This window comes from Diabrotica virgifera, chromosome 3, assembly GCF_917563875.1.
Source record: "Diabrotica virgifera virgifera chromosome 3, PGI_DIABVI_V3a".
Taxonomy (NCBI): Eukaryota; Metazoa; Arthropoda; class Insecta; order Coleoptera; family Chrysomelidae; genus Diabrotica; species Diabrotica virgifera.
The window spans coordinates 249,932,227-249,954,982 of NC_065445.1; the positions used below are offsets into that span (position 1 = coordinate 249,932,227).

The window sequence follows — 22,756 nt, forward strand, 5'->3', positions numbered from 1 at the left end:
TTTCGCTTTTTTACTTCGATGTCCAGAACAAGCAGCTTACGTTGTTGGCTTACTGTCTCACTAACTATTACCTTGCAGTCCTTGCATTAACGTATGTCTTCTTTCCTTATCATGAAGTAGTCTATTTGGGATTGATGTTGTCCACTTTTGTAGGTAATAAGTTGAGTTTCTCTCTTTTTAAAGAATGTGTTAACAATCGCCATATCCAATGCTGTTGCTAATTCAAGCATATCATCTCCAGCTTCATTTCTAGTTCTAAAGCCTAATCCCCCATGTATTGTTTCATATCCTGTCTTGGTTTGGCCCACATGTGCATTGAAATCACCTCCTATTATAACTTTCTCCTCTGCTGGAATATCACTCAGTACGTCTCCTAATTGATCATAGAAAGCTCTTCTTTCATTCTCACCCAGACCTGTTTGGGGAGCATACACACACAACATTCAATACCCCTTTATCAATTACAAATTTCACTGACATCATTCTATCACTCGTTCTTACAACTTTTACTACGTTATCTTTCATTTCACTATCAGCAATTATACCAACTCCATTTCTAGTGTTACTACTTCCTACATACCACAATTTGTATCCTTAACCTAGTTCTTTCGCCCTTTGTCCTTTCCACCTAGTTTCTTGAATACAAGCAATTTGAACTCTTCTTTGTTTGAGCGCATCCACTAACTCCAGACTCTTACCTGTAAGACTACCAAGATTTCACGACCCTATCCTGATTTTTCTAACCTGCAATGGTGTTCCCCCTGAGATAGTCCTCACCCGGAAATCCGAACGGAGGCTCATTTTACTTCCGGCACATTTTACCTCAGGAGATGCCATCATTTCAGTATAAGTTTTGTTTTATATAATTGGAGAAGGTCTTTTCATTATTATGTTCTTAACAGATTTTGTTTGGACATTTGATGCCTGAATGCCTTTTCTATCAGCACCATACCCTGCCCTGCACGTTTAGGCAATACACCACCAATGCAACCAAAGTGCAGTATTACCCCACACCCGCCTGCATTTTTCTGTATAGGCCAGGATCCCTACTGTAAGGACTGCCCTATAAGCCAATGTATTGTTGCCCGTATCCCGCCACTAGGAGGCACGTACTTTATTCGGGATACCCTGTAGTTTCGCTGTTATCTGGTCCAAAACTAATGAGAATAAATACGGACTAAGCACAGAGCCTTGGTGCAATCCTACTTTCACATGAAATTTATCAGTCTCTCCCACACCTGTCCTGAAACTAGTCGTTACTGCCTCATACATATCCCTCACAATCTTTACATATTCACCAGGGACTCCTTTCTTATTGAGTGCCCACCACAGAATCTCTCGAGGAACTCTATCATATGCTTTCTCAAGATCAATGAATACCATATGAGCGTTTGTTTCTTTACTCCTGTATTTTTCCATCAACTGCCTTATAATGAAAATTGCATCTGTTGTTGATCTACCCTGCATAAAGCCAAATTGATTCTCGGATATTTCGGTCTCTTCACGTATCCGTATCCGTATCCGTATCCTATCAATTACTCTTTCCCATATTTTCATGGTGCGGCTAAGCAGTTTTTTAGCCCTGTAGTTTGTACATTGCTGTATATCTCCCTTGTTTTTGTAGACAGGTACTAGTATACTGCTTCTCCATTCGTCTGGCATTTGTCCACCTTCCATAATTCTATTAAATAAACCTGCTAGCCACCTTGTTCCTGTCTCTCCCAATGCTCTCCATACTTCCCAAGGAATATGCGCTTGAGCCACTTCCTCGTTTGTTATTTTGGTGACCATTGCTGCTGACCATTTTGAAAATTCAGCATTCAGCTTAAATATGACAAACTACAAGTTTACGTTGAAAACCTTGACATTCCAATTCGGTTTTGATATCTGATCTATTAACCAGTATAACAACAATTAAATCACGGTGTGTTTTTATTAAAAAATATGTGCTGACGTCAATGGATTTTTAGCAGAAATCTATAGTCAAAACTCAATTTTCAATTTAAACTACTTATATTTAATGAATAAAGATTGTCGATTTCTTGTCCGTCAAATTTACAACCGCGTTTCGTTAGTCCGACAACGTAAATACGTTAATGACGCGGGATGAGTAAGCGCGTCCAACATGCACTCTAAAATTTTTCAGAAAGTGGTAGACTCGCTCAACCGCAGGAGTGAAGACCATTTTTAAGACTTTTGTAATCATATATATTATATCGGTTTTATAGCGTTCTACAACTTTCCTTTCCTAATGGTCACTCCTTTCTATTGTGGCAGTCTTCCTCTCTTAGATTTCTTTCAGACATCGCCTTGGAGATGCCCTTTATCCATGTAGTAGCTTGTCTTCCTCGTTTTCGTTTTTCTGTGGGGGTCCATTCTAACACTATTTTGGGGATTCACCTTTCGTCCATTCGTCTTACGTGTCCGTACCAAACTAGCTGTTGTCTTTCGATGTCATCTACGATTGTTCTTTCTATTTCCATTTTGTTGTCTAATGTCGTCGTTTCTTATGTGTTCTAGTCTAGATCTTCTTGCTGACCTTCTCCAAAAATCCATCTCAGTGGCTAGTAATTTATCTTTGTACTTGTTGGTTAATTGTCAGACTTCAGCTCCATAGGTTAACACTGCTTTTAATATTGTGTTGTAAATTCGGTTTTTATTTTCTGATCTTATATTTTTTTGCCACAGTACCGAATTCAGGGCTCCTATCACCTGTTTTCCCTTTACTATCCTTTCCTTAATATTTTCTTCGTTTCGTCCTGTACTAGTTAGTTTTATTCCCAGATATATGTATTCACTGCAGCTTGTAATTGTCTCCTGTTCCAGGTTCAGGTTCTCCGTTTCTTCTTTCTTTCCGTCCTACGCATAGATATTGTTTTTTTTTTGTATTCACCTCCAGGCCCCATTTTCTATATTCCTCTATTAGTTTCCTTGCCATATATTCAAGATCTTCCTTGTCCTGTGCAATTACAATTTGGTCATCTGCAAAGTGCAGCGTGTAGAGTATCGCATCTCCTATCGGTAGTCCCATTCCATTGGACCTCTTCTTCTATTGTCTAAGGGCTTCATCAATATATATGTATATTGAATAATACTGGCGATATACAGCATCCTTGCCTTAGACCTTTAGTGGCCAGGAAACCTTTTGATATTTTATTTCCGCTTTTAATTCTGGATATCGAGTTTCTATATAGTTCTTTGAGTGCCTGTATAATAGATACATTTATGCTGGTATTTTCTAGTACTTCCCATAGTCTATTAATGGGGACCGTATCATATGCCTTCGTTAGATCTACCATGAGTAAATGCAACTCTTGGCCTCTTGACAGCCTTTTTTTCTATTACTTTTGTAATCACCTTCCAAGGACGATGTACTTACCACGTTTCATCTAAATAAAAAAATTAAACGTATTCTTTTTGAAGTTATACTTCTTTAGGCATGAGGGTGAATTTTTATTTTGCCGGGCGCATACGCACACCGACAGTATGGTTTTAGTCGCTCAAACGTTATACGGGATCTGATTGGGTGTTAAAATCATCTGTCAATAATTGTTCAATATGGAGATTATGGGTAAACAAATGCTGTGTATATTAGTTTTTATTGTTGTGATGGCAGAGAAAAAAGCAAGTTTATAATTGTAGTGACTTTTTAAATAGTTTTTAAAAGCGACAGGTACGTACCTTATTGTAAATGTTTCAGTATTGTAATAAAAGATTACAAATTAAATACCTACCTAGGTAACCTAGCTACTTACCTACCTAGGTAATGCTTTGATTTACCAACAAAAATCTCCATCTAATATATTGCTTTTTTAGTCTATATTTTGTTGTATTTTAATTCCACAAGGATCAAACTTATTTGATTAAACAAAGAGAATAAGCAACTGTCAAAAAATTTTAAAAGGTTTAGATGCTATATCTTCCCACTTCATTCACGTGTCTCGGTAGTTAAAATCTGCGTGGGGTGAGTTCAAAATAATCTAACATCCTGATAGACGCAAGTTCAATTCCCAATGCAAACTTTTATTTTTTTTTTTTGTACATTTTATGATTGTAAGTATATTTATTATATTTTTTTTTTCAGAAAATACGTATTTAGTTAAAATTTTCTCAACAATTGTTCAGAAATCATTTCTTTGTTTCATGTTTCAATGTGTTTGCGTGTGTTTTATTCTTTTATTTTTTTAAATTTTTGGTAGGTATTGTTTTAATAAAATTTTTTGGAAAGTAGTAAGTATTAAAATTAAATTAATCATCATCATCATCACTGGCTCGACAGCCCTTTCTGGGTCTTGGCCTTTTCCAGGATTCTTCTCCACTCTGATCTGTTTCGTGCTTTTTTTCTCCAGTTTTTTTTATTTTTAAGGTTAATATATCATTTTCTATTTGTTCTAAATATCTCAGCTTCGGTCTTCCTCTTGTTCTTTTTCCTGTTTGAATATTTTGTTTGGTATTTCGCCTTCTTCCATTCTTTCTACATCCAACGCAGCCGTCCTATTTTAATGAATGTTATGATATCCGGATCCTGGTATATTTTAATATTTCGTAAAGTTCAAAGTTGTAAAATTAAATTAATATTTAAATAAAATATAAATAAACTGTTTAAAGTATATTGATTTCATTGAAATCATATAATAGAAGTATAGCTTCTTACGTGCGTACAAAGTACACACACATTCTTTTTTTTTAATCATTATATTTTCTTAAAAAGTCGATTATTTTCTCTTTCATTTTATAGGCTTTTCTGTTGTCTTCCATTTTAAACCTACGCCCAATTTGTTTGAAAACTCTCTAAAGACTTACGAATCTTGGATATTTCGAATGCACTTCTGTCTTTTTTTTTGTTGTTGTTTCTTTTCACGTATTTTGTATATAATTTCTAGGATTTTAAACTTACATCTCTCAGTAAGATATTAACATTTCGTGAGATATACTTTACATGACTATGTGGCACATATCTTCACCATAACTGAATTCTTTCTTGTTACCTATGCGCTGGAAGCGTTGATATGGAGGGGAGGGGATTTGACATGTCGACAGTGCTTCTCATCGTACTTCACTATATTTTCTTACCTTCGTAATGATATCCACCCCTTCTTTTAAACAGATCTTTTGGAAACACAAAGAATCTACATATCTTTCTTTCACTATATCTTGTTTTTGTAATCCGGGGCAAAGCACATTACCATTTTTATTATACAAAATACAATGGTTTACAAAAGTTCCTTGCACTTGCTTGGTGAATATCACTAAAAAACTATATTTTATAGAAATTTAAGACCGAATTATGGTGTTATCTTGAATACACTATGCTTAGGCAGAAAAAGCAGCAGAGGAAGCAAAATTTCAACTTTATAGGCTCGGGATTGGGAAAATTCTGGCTTTTCAACCTTTGTTTACAAAGTGATAAATAAAAACAATATGACAGTCGTGACGTCACACTTCGGCCTTCAGCCTTATAATTTCTTCGTATTTCTCTATATTTAAACTATATTTTCGTCTTATATCAGACATTTTCTACAATAGGGAGTATTTATAGCCAATTTCTAATAATGTATTGATACATTAGCACCCAATTAATATCTAGTAAAATTTTAAATAATCTCTTGTTTTTGTAAATCACACATAAAACATTCATAAGATCGTCCTCTGCGGCGTCAGAGTGTACCACGTGACCTATAATCATAGTTAACGTGTCCTATAATCATGTATTGTATAATAGCAAATAGTATGGATAGTCAATAGTATTTGATAATAGTCTATTATAGATTTTCTGTCTCGTCTGTTTTATTTATTTATTTGTTATTATTTATTTAAATTGGAATTCTTTTCATATTTTAACAAGTTATGTACATTTTATTGCCATTATTTTTGTCTTAAAATATCATAAGGATCCATATCTGAAATAAAAATATAAGTAACCTTGAAAAATCTACTGCTACTGCATAGCAAAATTTCTCAACTTGACAAAATAGCCGCTTTTTACAGCTATTTCTGGCATGCCTTGACCGTTTTTAAAATATTTTAACAAATTTTTACCTTAGAACATATTTGAGGGCATAATATTAATATTAAAAACTCATGCAACATTTCTTAAAAACGTTGTCGACATACATTAAACTATTTGATTAGATGTATTAGGTCTGGATCCCGCGTATTAAAAAAAAGTTGATTAATAGCAAGCTGAAAATTTGTTAATAGCTTAAGGGTGTCTAGTCGAATAAACTTTTATATGTTTGAACACTGGAACAGGGGTAGTTTTAATTGTGGAACAGGTTAAAAATTTGGAACGGTCACAGCACGAAAACGGCACATTTATTTTGTCCAACAGAACAGACTTAAACTCTTCGAACAGAGATTAAACTCTCATGCAAAAATCAGACTGCTATTTATCACCAAATGGGCGTTTTAATGAGTGGAACATGTAGAATATGTCAAATGACAGGAATTATGACAGGTAATAAATAGCAGTCTGATTTTTTCATGAGAGTTTAATCTCTGTTCGGAGAGTTTAAGTCTGTTCTGTCGGACAAAATAAATGTGCCGTTTTCGTGCTGTGACCGTTCCAAATTTTTAACCTGTTCCACAATTAAAACTACCCCTGTTTCAGTGTTCCCATATATCAAAGTTTATTCGACTAGACACCCTTAAGCTATTAACAAATTTTCAGCTTGCTATTAATCAACTTTTTTTTCATACGCGGGATCCAGACCTATATATTTACCAATATATCCATTGGCAAACTCACGTATTTGTTCACCGATATTTAATTTAGACAGACTTCCTATTTAGGTATCATATCTTCTATATAATTTATTTACATAGAAGACATCCCTGTCTGTTGCTCTTTCTTCCCAACCATCAATTCCTTCTTTTCTGAGATCTTTTTGTACGCTATCAAACCATCTTCTCTAAGTCATCCTTTTCTTTTTTTCGTGATTGGATCTCACTTAAGGATCTTCTTTGGCATCCTTTTTCTTTTCGTTCTCATCTCACTCTCAGTTCGTTTATGAAGCGACTGATACTTAGTTCGTTAGACAGTTCCTCTAGTTCTACTGTGTTTTTACCTCCATATATAGCTCTGAGCATTTTTCTTTCCCATCTGTCCAATTTCTCCGGTATTGCAGTTTTTTCATTTTCCTTACTTTGCTACCATACGTCACTGTGGGCCTTATTACCGTTTTATACAGTACGTAAATCGTTCGGCTGGACATAGGGATTATACATTGAGAGAATTGTGGCAACTGCGCTAACCTGTGTTAGTTGAAGCTTCTGTTCGAGTACGAGTTTTTCGTGCAATAGAGCTGTTATAACGAATAGAATGAGTGAATTTTGAAGCAAGGCTGTCCATAAATAAATCTAAAACAAAGTTTATGATTAATGAATTAATAATTTTACTTTAATTTTTAAAATATTTATTTTTAAAAACTAATTTAAAAACTAAACAGTTTTCCCATTCTCTTAGGCCAAAAATATTTAGCTACTACATTGTAATATTTTGACGTTTATTTGTGTCAGATTTGTCAATTTTGAGGTTAATGCCCCTTAATGCTAACAACATTATATTGTCATCGAGAGAGCTTAGTTGCCACAATTGTCTCAATATAATACAATGTATGTATTTATGTATCTAAATATGTACAATGTATGTTCCCTATGTCCAGCTGAACGATTTACGTACTGTACATATATCGTTAACTTCGTTTTTCTCGATACATAGTTGGATTTAGGCTTTAGTATTATGCCGACAACTTTTGTTTTTTTTAGCTAATGTTTTCTTACCCCCCTAACCGTGGCCTAATTTTGTTACGTCTACTATAAAAATGTCCTGACGGGCCCCTGGACGAGAAGTTATGTTACCCAGTTTTCTTCCATGTTTCCCTAAAATTTCCTGCTTTAGTTTTAGTATAAACATATTTATAGATATAAAAAAAATAAAAAAAAATATATGTATAAAAAAAATAAATATATTAAATAAAAAATATATACATATATTATATAATAAATAAATAAAAATGTATATTATAATATATGATAGATGAAAATGTGTAATATTGTAATTTAACTTGTGAAATTGTGTTAATACCAAACTAGACTGGCTAATTGGCTATGCCAAGGCCGTGAAGAAAGAAAAAAAATAGTTGGATTTCATCATTGGTCTTAGACTTCCCATCTTTTTATTTCACGTTTCCAATATGGCATTGAGTCTTCATTCTTCCTGACCTTTCTCTTCTATACTAACCACCAGATACGTAAGATGGACCACTTTCTTGAAATTATGATCCCTTGGCCTCGTAGGGCCCAAAACGAAAAAGTAATATGTAATTAGAATTAAATAAAAACTATAAACCTTATGTATGTTGAACAATTCAAATATCGCGCAATACCATAAACTCGGTTTCACATGGAAATTGGAAATGCACAGCTAGTGAAGCTGCAACCAATGAAAAGGAATTTAGCTGTGCTGAGGAAACATACCTACCGTAACTGAAAAAAAATGAAAAAACATACAGACAGTTATATTTCAGTTCAAAAAAAGAATGTGTGTGTACTTTGTACGCACGTAAGAAGTTATACTTCTATAATATTATGATTTCAACAAAATCAATATATCTACTTTACACAGTTTTTTTGTATTGTATTTAAATATTAAATTAATTTTAGAAAGAACTAAAAGAATACCAAAAAAAGATATGCATTGTCCGGGATTCGAACGTGGGACCTTCCGATCTCTAGGCGAATGCTCTATCGACGAGCTACCGAGGTTACCCTTACGTACGATTATTTCTCGGTCATAATAATGACAATCGCGGTGACACATAGATAACTGAATAAACATTTTCAATAATATTTATTACCGTACTCCCAAAGACACAAAAATTATAATAAATATATTTACTAAAAACACTAATATATTCTTTTCACCCACACCTTAGTTGCGCTACATAATTTAAAAGATTTAGCGACTAACACCATACTGTCGTTGTGCGCATGCGCCAGGAATGTTAAAATTTCACCCTCAATCGCGCCTAAAGAAGTATAACTTCAAAAAGAACCAGTAACCGAAACTAAGTTAGAAATTTAAGTTAAAGGTAAATTTGGCCGAGAATTCGGAAACAACATAGGATTATGGAATACCATAACTGAAGAAATATGTAAATTTTGGATTGGTAAAGATTCTTCAGAATGTAAAAATCTTGATGGAAGTTTTTCAGCACCAAAAAGAAATTTTGAAAGCATTTAAAGATTTTTTACACAATCTATGGTTTTCGAAAATATTATCACTGTAACAAAAATTAAAAGAGACTGGTAACGTACTCTCCCTCAAATAGAAATTTTTACTGCTTTCCATGTATTCTTTTAGGCGAACATGGCGAACATTTGAAAACATTCTCAAATTTTCGAGCAAATCGATCCATTCTGTAAAAATTGCGAGGTGAAAAGCTTCGGTTCCTGGACTAAAAGCGTAGTCTCTGTGGTTAAGTTTTTATTTTCTCACGGATTAGGGTTTAGAAGTGATACAGAGATCCTTCGTTCACAAAATAATGGGAGCTACTTAGGCATTCTAGAGCTATTTGCAGAGTACGATCCTCTTTAAACTCTCATTTAGCTAAGTACTAAGTACTTCAATAAGAGTACTGCAAAGTCCTCTTATTTAGTAAGTAAGTAAGGTATGCTTTATTGTCAAAAAATTTTACCAATTTGTGGACAAAGCTTACACAAAATAAAAAAATATAATAAAAAACAAAAAATAATAAAAAACTACTAACAAAACAAACACAGAAACAGACACCAAGTAAATGGCGTGAGTTATACTACTTAATATAATTTTATAGTTATTAAGTACACATTAAAAAATTAAAAATTTTGCAAACAATATGTATACTTGTATACAACGTCAGGGCAAAAAGAAGGCGAACGAGGAAAAGGGAAAGGGAAAGTAAATCAAAAGTTCTATGCCGCTGCAAATATGTATAAAAGTACTCGAAAGTAATAATCCTGCAAGTCAATTTGCTGAATTCAAATCGTTTATAAAAAAAGTCATTCACTGTATAAAAAGCTCTCTCCAGCAAATAAGCTTTCAAGGCCTTGCGAAAAGCGGGAAATAGATTTGATGTTAGATGGCAGGTGATTGTACATTTTTCTCGAATTGTATAATATAGAGCACTTAACCAGCTCAGACCGTGGGGTTGGCAGATAAAGATTATGCTCCACGTTTCTAAGGGGATAGTTGTGAGTGGGTATCTCTGGACCTTATGATGCATGTTTGCGGATTAAACAAACGGATTCAGAAACAAACAAAGAAGGAAGAGTTAATATTTTAAATTTTTTAAAGAATTCTTTGCAATGAACTCTGCTATTGAGTCTCAGGGAGAAACGGAAAGCTCTCTTTGTAGTTTAAAAATACGCTCAAATTGAGTCGCACAACACGTACCCCAGAATGGAAGGGCGTACCGAAGATGAGACTCAAAAAGGGCATAATAAACGGTCCTAGATGTTGACAAATTCATTTCCGTAGCAACTGATCTTAGCGCAAAACAAGCAGAACTTAATTTTTTGTGTAAGGCATCAATGTGCAAGTTCCATTTTAGGGACTTATCCACAATAAGCCCCAAGAACTTTACCGATTCAACTACCTCTAGACTGTTGTTATTAAGTACTAAAGGTTGCATCATACTGTTGTAAGGTAGGACTTTGGTTTTAGAAACGTTAAATAACAGGAGATTCGAATCGCACCACGATTTAATGGTGACTAGGTCTGTAGCTATGGTATTGCGAAGATCCATAATATCCGTGTTACTCCAAGTAATACTAGTATCATCTGCAAACAGACATATTTTACCTTTAATGTTCAGACTAGAGATGTCATTTATGTATATCAGAAACAATATAGGGCCTAGAACTGAACCCTGAGGTACCCCACATTCTAATGGCATGCAAGAAGACGTCTTCGTGTCAACCCTTACAAACTGACTTCTTTTATTAAGATATGATTTAAGCCATTTAAGAGCCTTTCCCCTAAATCCATAGTGCTGTAATTTGTCAGTCAAGATGTTATGGTTTACACAATCGAATGCTTTAGAGAAATCACAGAAAATTGTTGCTGTAGAGTGATGGTTGTTTAGACTAGAGTAAACATGATCGAAAAGGAAGAACATAGCACCATTCGTGCATTTGTCACTCAGGAATCCAAATTGATGTGGAGTAAGCAATTTGTATTTCAACAGAAAAGATAAGATAAGATACATTTAGAATAACTTTAAAAATATTATCCGTAGAAACAATATTTTTATATATTCGAAAAGAGCTAATATTTTATCACGAATTTTCAAATAAAAAAATTTAGCCCGGGTTCATTTGGGACAAAGTTAGCCATGTGTTTTTTTTTTAATTCACAGATTATTTGTTTATAATAATTAGGGACTCTCATTGATGCCATTTTAAAGAATAGGATTTGTAGTTTTTGTTAAAAAATTTGCACAAAATTGTAGCTTCACAGCACCCACTATGATTTTTCAAACATGTAGATCAAACGGTTACTAATAAAATCCATTGAGTTAGAACACCTAAAAAGCAATTTCAAACTAATACTTACGAATTTCTGTATCCCCGGATCAACTCAATGGATTTTGATCTTTCTTCTTTTAATTTTTATGTAATTTTTACGTACATTACAAATACGCAATTTGTTTATAAATTTATTAATTAATAAACAGTCTAATTTGTTAAAACAATTCTTGAAAAAATATATTTCTTAAAAAAAATCTATTTTCTTAATCATAGCATCATTAATGATCATAAAAAAAGTTAAAGTACACATTAATAAATAAATTATTTTTATTAGAAAATTATTTATTGAAGATAATTTATTTATTGAAGTATACCTTAACTTTCTCTATGATTAATAATGATAGTATGATTAAAAACATGGATTTTTGTGCAAAAATTATTTTTTCAAAAATTATTATTTAAACAAATTAGACTGTTTATTTACAAATTACAAACAAATTAAGTAATAAATGTCTAGACAAATTGCATATTTGTAATGTACAGAAAAATTACATACAAATTAAAAAAAGATCAAAATATATTCAGTAGATCCCGAGATATAGAAAATTATAATATGTAGTTTTAAGTTGCCTTTTTTAGTTTTTGAACTAGTGCATTTGTCGGCTCCCAACTCCCCCTTCACTTACAACGAGTAGTCACCAATTAAACTGCATTTTTAAAAATTCGTGTAAAATGCGAGCTTTTCGAATATGTAAAATGATTTTTTCTACGTACAATCTTTTAAAGTTTTAAAATTTTAAAAATTTGGCATTAGAATTTTTGACTATATTAGACAATTATTTTTTTTTAAGTACATTTTGATAGTAGCACTTTTCTACTTTCATTTAGCATACGCAGAATTGCCCTATCTCCATTATTTTCTATTTTATGTTATTGCAAGATAAAGGTCTCTGGGATAAACAAATAGAATAACTTTTAAGCTAATTAAGGGATCGGTCTCAAATTTTAGGGGTTTGTTAAGTACCCCAATACCAAACTTTGGGTGAAAAACTAAAGTTCTAAGGTAGTTTTTGTAAAAGTTATTAACAAATAACGATTTTCATTTATTTTGCAGTTTGCGTAGCAACAAATTAGCTTTTTAACTTTTAAAAATCGGCGTTTTGAAGGTTTTATGTTTTAAAAAATTAAATCTTGTAATTTTATGTCAACTATTTATTTTTTGAATGTGGTGCAAAAAATCGACATTTTTGTACTAAATTGTTAATAATAAAAAAACGGACGCAAACTCTAGGCAGGAAACAGGTAGGTTTTCTTCCTATAGGTCTACAATAACTGAAAAAGTAGTCAGCTACCTGGATGTTTGAGTGTCCCGAACATGGTCTATTTCTATCTTATTACCCTGGAGTACTTATACGACGTCTTATACACTCATATATTATAGATTTAAATCAGAACTTTTAACGATTAGAAATTGCATTCCTCTTGGAGTTTTTTTAATAAATGTGTTACATGTATTAGAAGATAATAGAAAGTTTCAAATTCCTATTTGATGCCTTCTCTTTTTCAGATCCCAGAACAACAGATTGGCCATTGGTGCAGAGCATGTTTCCCACTATAACCATGGTCCTAGGATATTTGTATGTGATCCTCTTCTGGGGGCCAACATTTATGGAAAATCGGAAACCATTTAAGTTAAAAGAGGTCCTCATATTGTATAATGGGTTTCAAGTGTTATACAGTGTCTTCATGTTATATGAGGTATGTGATGTTTTTTTTGATAAAACAGGAGAGAATAATTATGAGTAAAATTAGGCAACTTCGATTACTTTTTTAAATTATGAAACTAAATTTGGCTTCCGTTTGCGGAACTAATCACATTAGGCCAGGAACCGAAGCTTTTCACCTCGCAATTTTTACAGAATGAATCGATTTGCTTGAAAATTTAAAAATAAGTAGTGGATAATCCAAGGATCAAAATCTATATGATGCCGAAAGGCGCTTTTACCATGGGGGTGGTTGCCACCCCATCTCGGGGGTGGACATTTTTTATTATACTTTGACAGCAAGTTGATAAAAACATTCATTTTAAGCAAAAAATGTTCTATACATTTTTTTGATAAAATTAATAGTTTTCGATTTATTCGCTGTCGAAAGTGTTAGTTTTATATCGAAAAAATCAATGTTTTTGGATATACTCATTTACGATTCACTCAATTTTTGCCGTAGAAAAAATGTTTTCAAACTAATTTCTTGGGAATTAAATAACCTACAATTTTATATTGAAACAGTTTTTCGTATCTCTAATGCTAATCTTTCTATTCTGAAGAAAATGGCATTTTTTACCAAACTACATAAATTCGTTATGCGCTTTTAACTCCAGTTTTTTAAAAACATCATTCTAAGCCAGTCAAACTTCTAGAATCTATTAATAATACATAAATAAATAAGACTGAATCAGGTCGATGACTAAAGACACCGCTAACTTACATTATTATGCTTCCAATTGGATTTCTCCTTTTTTTTCAAAAAATTATATTGATTTTTTAACCGTAACTTTTTAATTCTTTTCTTAGAAAGATTGCAAAAAATTATTTTGTAGGTTTTTACAAGATTTATAAGCCTATTAATATTAAATCTTTTTAAATTCCTCAGTCACAAATAGAGGTGACTTTAAAGGGGTTGAAAAAGGTGGTTTTTGCATGTTATTACAAGTTTTAATTGTCAATAGCTCACTCAATTTTTACCGTAGAAAAAATTTTTGGAAACTAGGTTCTTGAGAATTAAATAGGCTACAATTTCATATTAAAATTTTTTTTTGTATCTTTGATGATACTCTTGCTATTCTGAAGAGAAGGTAATTTTTTACAAACTACAAAAATTCGTTATTTGCTTTTAACTCCATGTTTTTAAAAACTAATCAGTCTAAGCCGGTCAAACTTCTAGAACTTATTAATAATACATAAATAAAAAAGAACAAATAAGGTCAACGACTAATTTTAATTAGGGTGCGGATTAGAGGGCTGCTTCCGATCACTTTTCTGCTGAAAAAATTGGGACTGACATTTTTTTCATTATAAGTCACGTAGTTTTTGAGCTAGGGACTATTTATTTCTGGAGATAGATATTTTTAAATACTTTAAATTAGTTTAAACAAGTTTTCCTCGAAAAATGCATAGTTTTCCCGTCTTTTTACTTGTAAACTACAATATTTAGCATTTGATGAAGAAGAGCCAACATATTATGATAAAGTATAGCTCGATTACTACTGGTTTTAAAAAATTTTTATAAAAACGGCTTTGTTTATTTTTCAAAAGGTACATTCTTGTTAAGTAAAGTTGTTCTGATAAATCGAAAACTTTTGGAGTTATTAGCAGAAAACTTATTAAAAACATTGATTTTTTCGATATAAAACTAACACTTTCGATAGCGAATAAATCGAAAACTATCAATTTTATCATAAAAATGTATAGAACGTTTTTTGCTTAGACTGAACGTTTTTACCAACTATTGCGATTAAAATGTAATAAAAAATTTCCACCCCCGAGATGGGTTGGCAACCACCCCCATGGTAAAAGCGCCTTTCGGCATGATATAGATTTTGATCCTTGGACTATTCAGTACTTATTCTTAAATTCTCAAACAAATCGATCCATTCTGTAAAAATTGCGAGGTTTTGTCCTATTTTAAGCTTCATTACTTGGACTACATACTTAGTAAGTAAGATTAGGAACACGAGAGGCAATTTTCGCATGATACTGTTATCATAGTCATAGTAAACAACATTTAAAGAAACTGCCGAAGATATCGTAGACTGAGACAAATACTATTATCAGGATAATGAGAAAAATGGGAAAGTTCACATTGGTGGCAAGAAATGAAAACATGGATAATTGTACATCTTATGATGAACACGTAAGGCTTGTTGTGATAGGGTAGAAATATGAATTATTACTTGCAATAACTTACGAAATAGGAGTGTAAATAATTATGGCCCATGATCGCAATATTTAAAGCTAGCCTTGTTCTGTGATCTGTGATACATTTCCAAAGCTGTAAAAGAGAGAGGGTGCCGTTTATTCCCAAACCAGGAAAATTGGATTATACCATAGCAAAATCATACAGCCCTACTCACAATCTAGTGTCGGAACTCAAAAGAAATTTACACGAGAAATAAGTCACCCTTGTTGCATTTTTAGACACAGAAAGACATTTAAAGTCTCCATTGAGTCAATACCTCCATCGAGTCAATATATATAGTGCACTAATAAAGAAGAAAATCAACAAATCGTCATGTAAGTGGATTATTCAGATACTTCAGAGGAGTATAATATCCACAGATACGTATGAAGGTGTCATAAAACTGAGGCCAACTAAGGGGTGCTCCCAAGGGGATGTCTTGTCATCAAAATTATCAAATAGAGTTGTTGATGACCTGAATCATGGCACGGAATCTGGGTCCAAAGTTTTGCATTCGACATTGTAATAAAGACTTGGGAAAAATTTTCCAGTACTGTTACTAATCAGATACGATATTCCCTTCGTTACATAGAAAATTGGTATCTGAAAGAGAACCTGTCTGTAAAGCCTTCCAAAACTAACTTAGCAGCCTTCACTGATAAGGGGAAACTTACTGGACTGAATAAGATGAAATTATTTGTTAAGGAACTAAAAAGAACCAATGAGGTCAATTATCTAGGGGTAACTCTGGATTCAAAACTCAATTGGAAGACTTATATTAAAAATACAATCAACAGGGATACGCGACTCTTCTGGAACTACAGACGAGTTGTAAATAGAATATGGGGTTAAAACCAAAGGTAATCTGCTGGTTATCCAAATCAGTATAGAAACAGTATCCAATAGAAAGAGTAAAAACATACACCTACCTTGCTATGAACGTCAATGAAAACTGGGACCATTCCATAGAAATTAAATGTAGGATAGGGAAAGCAAGATCTGCATTTCAAAAAATAGCTAAGTTATTCAAATGTCATGATTTATCATTACCCATAAAAGTCAGGTTACTGCGATGTTATATCTTTCCTATACTGTTGTACGGAGTTGAGTCGTGGACTCTCACAGACGCCACCTGAAAGAAAATTGAGGCTGTTGAGATGTGGCTTTGCTTTATCGTCGAATCCTGAAGGTGTCTTATACCGACCACGTTACTAATGAGGGTGTTTTGCTGATAATGCAAAAAGAAAAAGAACTGTTAACCACAATTAAAGCAGCCAAAATCGAATACCTGGGTCACATCCTGAGAAAGAGCGAAGGATAATATGGACTACTGCAACTAACCTTGCAAGGAAAAGTGTAGGGAAAACGAGGACCAGGAAGACGAAGGATTTTCTGGCTGAAGAATCTACGCACATGGTTCAACACAACAACCACAAGTCTTTTTAGAGCAGCAGTGTGCAAAATACAGATTGCCATGATGGTCGCCAACATCCAAAACGTATAGGCACTACAAGAAAAAGAAGATACAAATCAGTAATACGACCGATATTTACGTACGGTCCAGTACTTTGATGCAAAAAGACTACTTTGCAATCTTGTGAAACCTGTCTGATAACCTTACAAAGAAAAGCGCTTCTAAATATAAGAGGAGCCTTGAATGGTAGAGAAACGTCTACCACAGGATTATATCACAGGCCTCCCAGAAATTCAACGATATTTCAACGATAGCATTTATAACCATCCTGAGATTATTTAAAGCAAATACGGCCGATTTATGTATTGAATAACCACACAAATACCACTGGGACTATACTTGAGGAATCTATATTGATGTGATCTTGATTACTGATATGAGATAATATTTTTATATGTCATTTAATTTAATCAATGCATTAATAATAATCTAATTAATTTACCAGATCACATATCAATATGTTTTCAATCTCAGGGCTTTTTATAAAATTAATTACTTACATACGTGGCTTCTAAGTATTTCTCAATGGTTCCTAATCGGGATAGGAAAGAAAAGAGTAAAATAATAACACATATGGGTTACAATTGTAATCAAAATATTGTTTATTTTATTTAAATGGCAATCACTGCTTATTATTTGCTATATCTTATTATTCTTAAAAATAACATTTACACATGGGAATCTTATTTCCTTTTGGTTTCCAATTGAAAGTTTTTATTAACATTTAACTATTATGATTTATTAGCAACAATTCTATTTAAGTTTGATGAAGCTTTTCTGATATTATTGATTATGTTTCTTCAATTTTAAATGTGGTATTTACTACGAAAACCCATACATTCATGTCCAAACAAATGAGACTGACCTTTTTCTGATGAACTGAGAATGTCTTCACACAAGACCCGTTTCCTGCTATCCTTGGCTGCAATCAAAACCTCGTCCTGGCTTCCAGTAATGTTCTCCTCTGAAACTAGCTCGTATAGCCCTCGTTTCCTGCTTCTGTCGTGATGCTGTGTTCTACCTTTTTCGAAACTGCAATCAGCTACCGGGAACTCTTGGCTCAAGGAGGTTCTTTTACTCTCAACCTGGCCTACCTCTCGTTCCACGATAGATACTCCACACTCACGGAACTACACCGGCTTTCTCACTCTCCGTACACTACCGTCTACTACTCGACTTCACTTCTCGACAGCTCAAAACATTCTGATCTCTATTTGTCATTCATTCCCCTACTTTCTAAATATCCCTTCCAGATTCACAAATCAAACTTCCACCACCAACTCTCATTCGCAGTATTCCTAAAAACCAATTTTTAAACTTTCTAAATATGCTTAATGGATTTCAAAGAAAATAGTTAATTCCCATTCTAAAATTACTTTCTACTATATACAAATTTTAATGACCTATTCTCTATTTCCACTTAGTCTTATTTAGCATCGGCTAATGATCGATCCTTCCGCGAACAACGATAATGACCTATTAACGATTTCACTTGAGTCTTATTTAATCACTTCTTAAAATTAAATATAACAATTTGTTGTATACAGGTTGTTCTAAATTTATATGCCCGTGGTTGAGAAAATTGAAAATATTTTATATTAAATTGAATTCTGTTTATAATTATCAAATTTTAATTTTCATATCAAATAGAAATATAACAAATCCCCGCCTTGTATTCGATAAAATTTATCTGCATTTTTAAATAAATTTTCTCGAGGCAAAACCAACTCCCTGTATATTTCCTTACTTTAATCTACGTCTTATACCCCTTCTTCTTGTATTACTCTAATTAGTCCCACCTGTAGAGTAATTGTTTCCTTATTTTCAGTGTCCTCATCCTGTGTTAGAGTGTCGGCTATTATGTTGTCTTTCCCTTTTTCCCATATCAATCTTCTGTCTTTTTCCTCAGATTTTTCACATACTTTTACCGTGTATTCTGCATCCTCGTTTTCATATGCCTCCTCTTCAAATGCCACTGTTTCGATCATATCTTTTTCGCTTTCATTTGTTAGCTTTATTTCTTCTTCTCCTGAGCTCATCTCTTCTTTTGAGGAATCCCAGTTTTCTTTTGCTTTTGATACTCTCAATTTTTCTTCTTCTGGGCTCAACTCTTCTTTTGAGGAGCCACAGGTTTCATTTTCTTTTGTCTTTTTCTGACTTTTTCTCCCTTTTCTTCTTTGTCCTTGCTTCGTTGCCAAATTCATTTCCACTGTTTGTTCTTTACCTGATTCGTCCGTATTTTGTTTCTCCTGTTCCTTGTTCTGTTCTTCTTCTTTTTCTTCTGTTAGATTCATCGTATTATTTTTAAAATCTATCACTACATGTTTTTCTGCCAATTCGTCAACTCCTACTATCATGTCATGTGACATGTTTGGCATTATTACACATTGTAGTGCATACATCTTCTTACCCAGTCGTACCATTACTCGTATGCCTTCATTTATAGTTGCCAATGTCCGTTTGTTTGCGCCCACTAAATTTACCCTAGGTATTTTGTAAATTAAATTTGTTAAGTTAACTTCTTCTATTAGTTTTCTGTTGACCAATGTTATTTCAGATCCAGTGTCTATCATAATTTTAATTGGTTTCTCGTTGATACATCCATCCACAAATTTTAAATTAACTCCATTTTTCTTTTCGTTGTTTCTTGCCAATTTAATAAACTCCTTGGGGTCACAAAAGATTCCTGTTTGATTTTTGGTTTTTAGTGAGCGCCGTCGTGAAAAAACGCCGGTTGCTCATCGTAGTTTATATTTTCGTCATAATGTCTCTCTCCGTCATATTCATCTGTCTGGGTATTATTTACTTCTCTTCTATTTTCTCTTGGTCTGTCGGATCTGTTTCGGTTTTCTCGATATCCCTGTTCATTTTGTCTACCATTATTTCTGTTTTCTTGATTTGCGAGTGTGGTGTTTCTATTCTGGTATTCTCGATTTCTGTCCTCATTCCATTGCCTATTTCTTTGTTCATAATTTCCTCTTCCGTTGTCTCTATTTTCGTTTTCCCTTCTGGGATTAAATTCTCGTCTTGTATAGTCCCTCCTATTTTGATTTCTATCTCTGTAATCCTGTGTTTCTCGGAGCCTGTAATCTTCTCGCGACCTTCTTGATTTTCTTTCTCTTAGACGTGATTCTCTTATTTGTAGGAATTGGCATAAACTATCTATGTCTTTGTAATTTTGTAATGTGATATGGTCTTCCAGCGTTTCCTCGAAATGTCTTGCAATCAGTTCGACTAATTGTTCCGATGAGTAATTATATTGTAAATGTTTTGCATTATTGTAAATCTGCAAAGCATATGTCCTTTCTGATACACCCATCCTATCATTGTATTTCCCATTTTGCAATTCCTTGTTAATTTCCAATTGTTGGACTTTTCCCCAGAAATAATTCAAAAATTTTTGTTCAAATTGTTGCCAACTGTCAAATTCTTCTTCTTTGCAATCGAACCATAGGCTTGCTTCATATTTTAGATGATTTCTGATAGTTTCTTTTGCTGTTTCGAAATTTCCGATGTGCTGTATTTTCTTTTTTAGGCTATTTATGAACGGCACTGGGTGTAATCTTCTTACATCCCCGCCAAACCTTATCTTCACGTCATCTGTGCTATGTATAACCATTTCTCTTCTTTCTCCGACATTCTGTTGAGTATTGATTTCCGCAATCTTTCTTTCCACTTCTTCTATGTGTGCTTGAATAGCGTTTTGCAACTTGTTTTCCAAACTTTCCATTTCTTTTTTCTGGCAATTCGTTAACTCCTTCATTTTATTTTGAATTTTCATTTCTTGTTCTTTCATGTGATCCTTAATTTTCATTTCATACTTTTCTATGCGTTCCTCCATTTTCTTGTTGTTCTCTTCTATGGCTTGTTTTGTTTCCTTCAGATTTTCTTGCATTATTCTTTTTGTTTCATCCATTTTCTGTTGTGTTTCATCCATTTTTTGATCCAATTTTTGTTGTGTTTCATCTATTTTTTGTTGTGTTTCATCCATTTTTTGTTGTGTTTCATCCATTTTTTGATCCACTTTATCCATTTTCTTTGATGTTTCTTCCATGGCTTGTTTCGTTTCACGTTGATTTTCATCCATTTTTTGTTGTGTTTCTCTTTGATTGTCATCCAGTTTTTGTGACTGGAGTTGCATCAGTTGTAATAGTTTATCTATTCCTGATAATTCCTGATTTTCTGATGCCATGATTGTCGTGTCTAAAATATCTTCTTGGTCTGAATGTTCTTTTTGTTTTTTGTTGTCTTTGCTTTGGCTTCTTGTCACAGACATTTGTTTTCAAGAAGTACTGTCCCCGCCAAATATGAAATTTTACTAGTATGTTACCAAGACGACTTTTTCTCACCCAAATATTATAAATTGTCAATAAATATATCAAATGTAAATATCGTAAAAATAAAATATTAAATCAGTTATGTAAAATTTGTACCTAAAGAGATCTAAAATTTTATGTTATCAAATGTAAGTATCTCACTTTTTACCACAGGCATATAAATTTTCAAATACCGGCTTTACTCTTTCTATCCTTCAAATTTGCCACTAGAAATACTTAACAATGCTTTCCACGTTGGACGACAGTTGTTGTGTTCTTGATTAATGATATGAGATAATATTTTTATATGTCATTTAATTTAATCAATGCATTAATAATAATCTAATTAATTTACCAGATCACATATCAATATGTTTTCAATCTCAGGGCTTTTTATAAAATTAATTACTTACATACGTGGCTTCTAAGTATTTCTCAATGGTTCCTAATCGGGATAGGAAAGAAAAGAGTAAAATAATAACACATATGGGTTACAATTGTAATCAAAATATTGTTTATTTTATTTAAATGGCAATCACTGCTTATTATTTGCTATATCTTATTATTCTTAAAAATAACATTTACACATGGGAATCTTATTTCCTTTTGGTTTCCAATTGAAAGTTTTTATTAACATTTAACTATTATGATTTATTAGCAACAATTCTATTTAAGTTTGATGAAGCTTTTCTGATATTATTGATTATGTTTCTTCAATTTTAAATGTGGTATTTACTACGAAAACCCATACATTCATGTCCAAACAAATGAGACTGACCTTTTTCTGATGAACTGAGAATGTCTTCACACAAGACCCGTTTCCTGCTATCCTTGGCTGCAATCAAAACCTCGTCCTGGCTTCCAGTAATGTTCTCCTCTGAAACTAGCTCGTATAGCCCTCGTTTCCTGCTTCTGTCGTGATGCTGTGTTCTACCTTTTTCGAAACTGCAATCAGCTACCGGGAACTCTTGGCTCAAGGAGGTTCTTTTACTCTCAACCTGGCCTACCTCTCGTTCCACGATAGATACTCCACACTCACGGAACTACACCGGCTTTCTCACTCTCCGTACACTACCGTCTACTACTCGACTTCACTTCTCGACAGCTCAAAACATTCTGATCTCTATTTGTCATTCATTCCCCTACTTTCTAAATATCCCTTCCAGATTCACAAATCAAACTTCCACCACCAACTCTCATTCGAAGTATTCCTAAAAACCAATTTTTAAACTTTCTAAATATGCTTAATGGATTTCAAAGAAAATAGTTAATTCCCATTCTAAAATTACTTTCTACTATATACAAATTTTAATGACCTATTCTCTATTTCCACTTAGTCTTATTTAGCATCGGCTAATGATCGATCCTTCCGCGAACAACGATAATGACCTATTAACGATTTCACTTGAGTCTTATTTAATCACTTCTTAAAATTAAATATAACAATTTGTTGTATACAGGTTGTTCTAAATTTATATGCCCGTGGTTGAGAAAATTG

At 33.0% G+C, this 22,756-nt stretch overlaps 1 protein-coding gene across 2 annotated transcripts in view; it reads left to right on the top strand.

Moving 5' to 3' along the window:
* Positions 1 to 22,756, top strand: part of LOC126881677 (elongation of very long chain fatty acids protein AAEL008004) — a 210,744-nt gene that overhangs the window by 98,183 nt on the left and 89,805 nt on the right. For both annotated transcript variants that reach the window (XM_050646079.1, XM_050646078.1), the window contains exon 3: positions 13,079 to 13,269. In XM_050646079.1, coding sequence (XP_050502036.1) covers positions 13,079 to 13,269 — 191 coding nt within the window. The remainder of the gene's footprint in view (positions 1 to 13,078; positions 13,270 to 22,756) is intronic.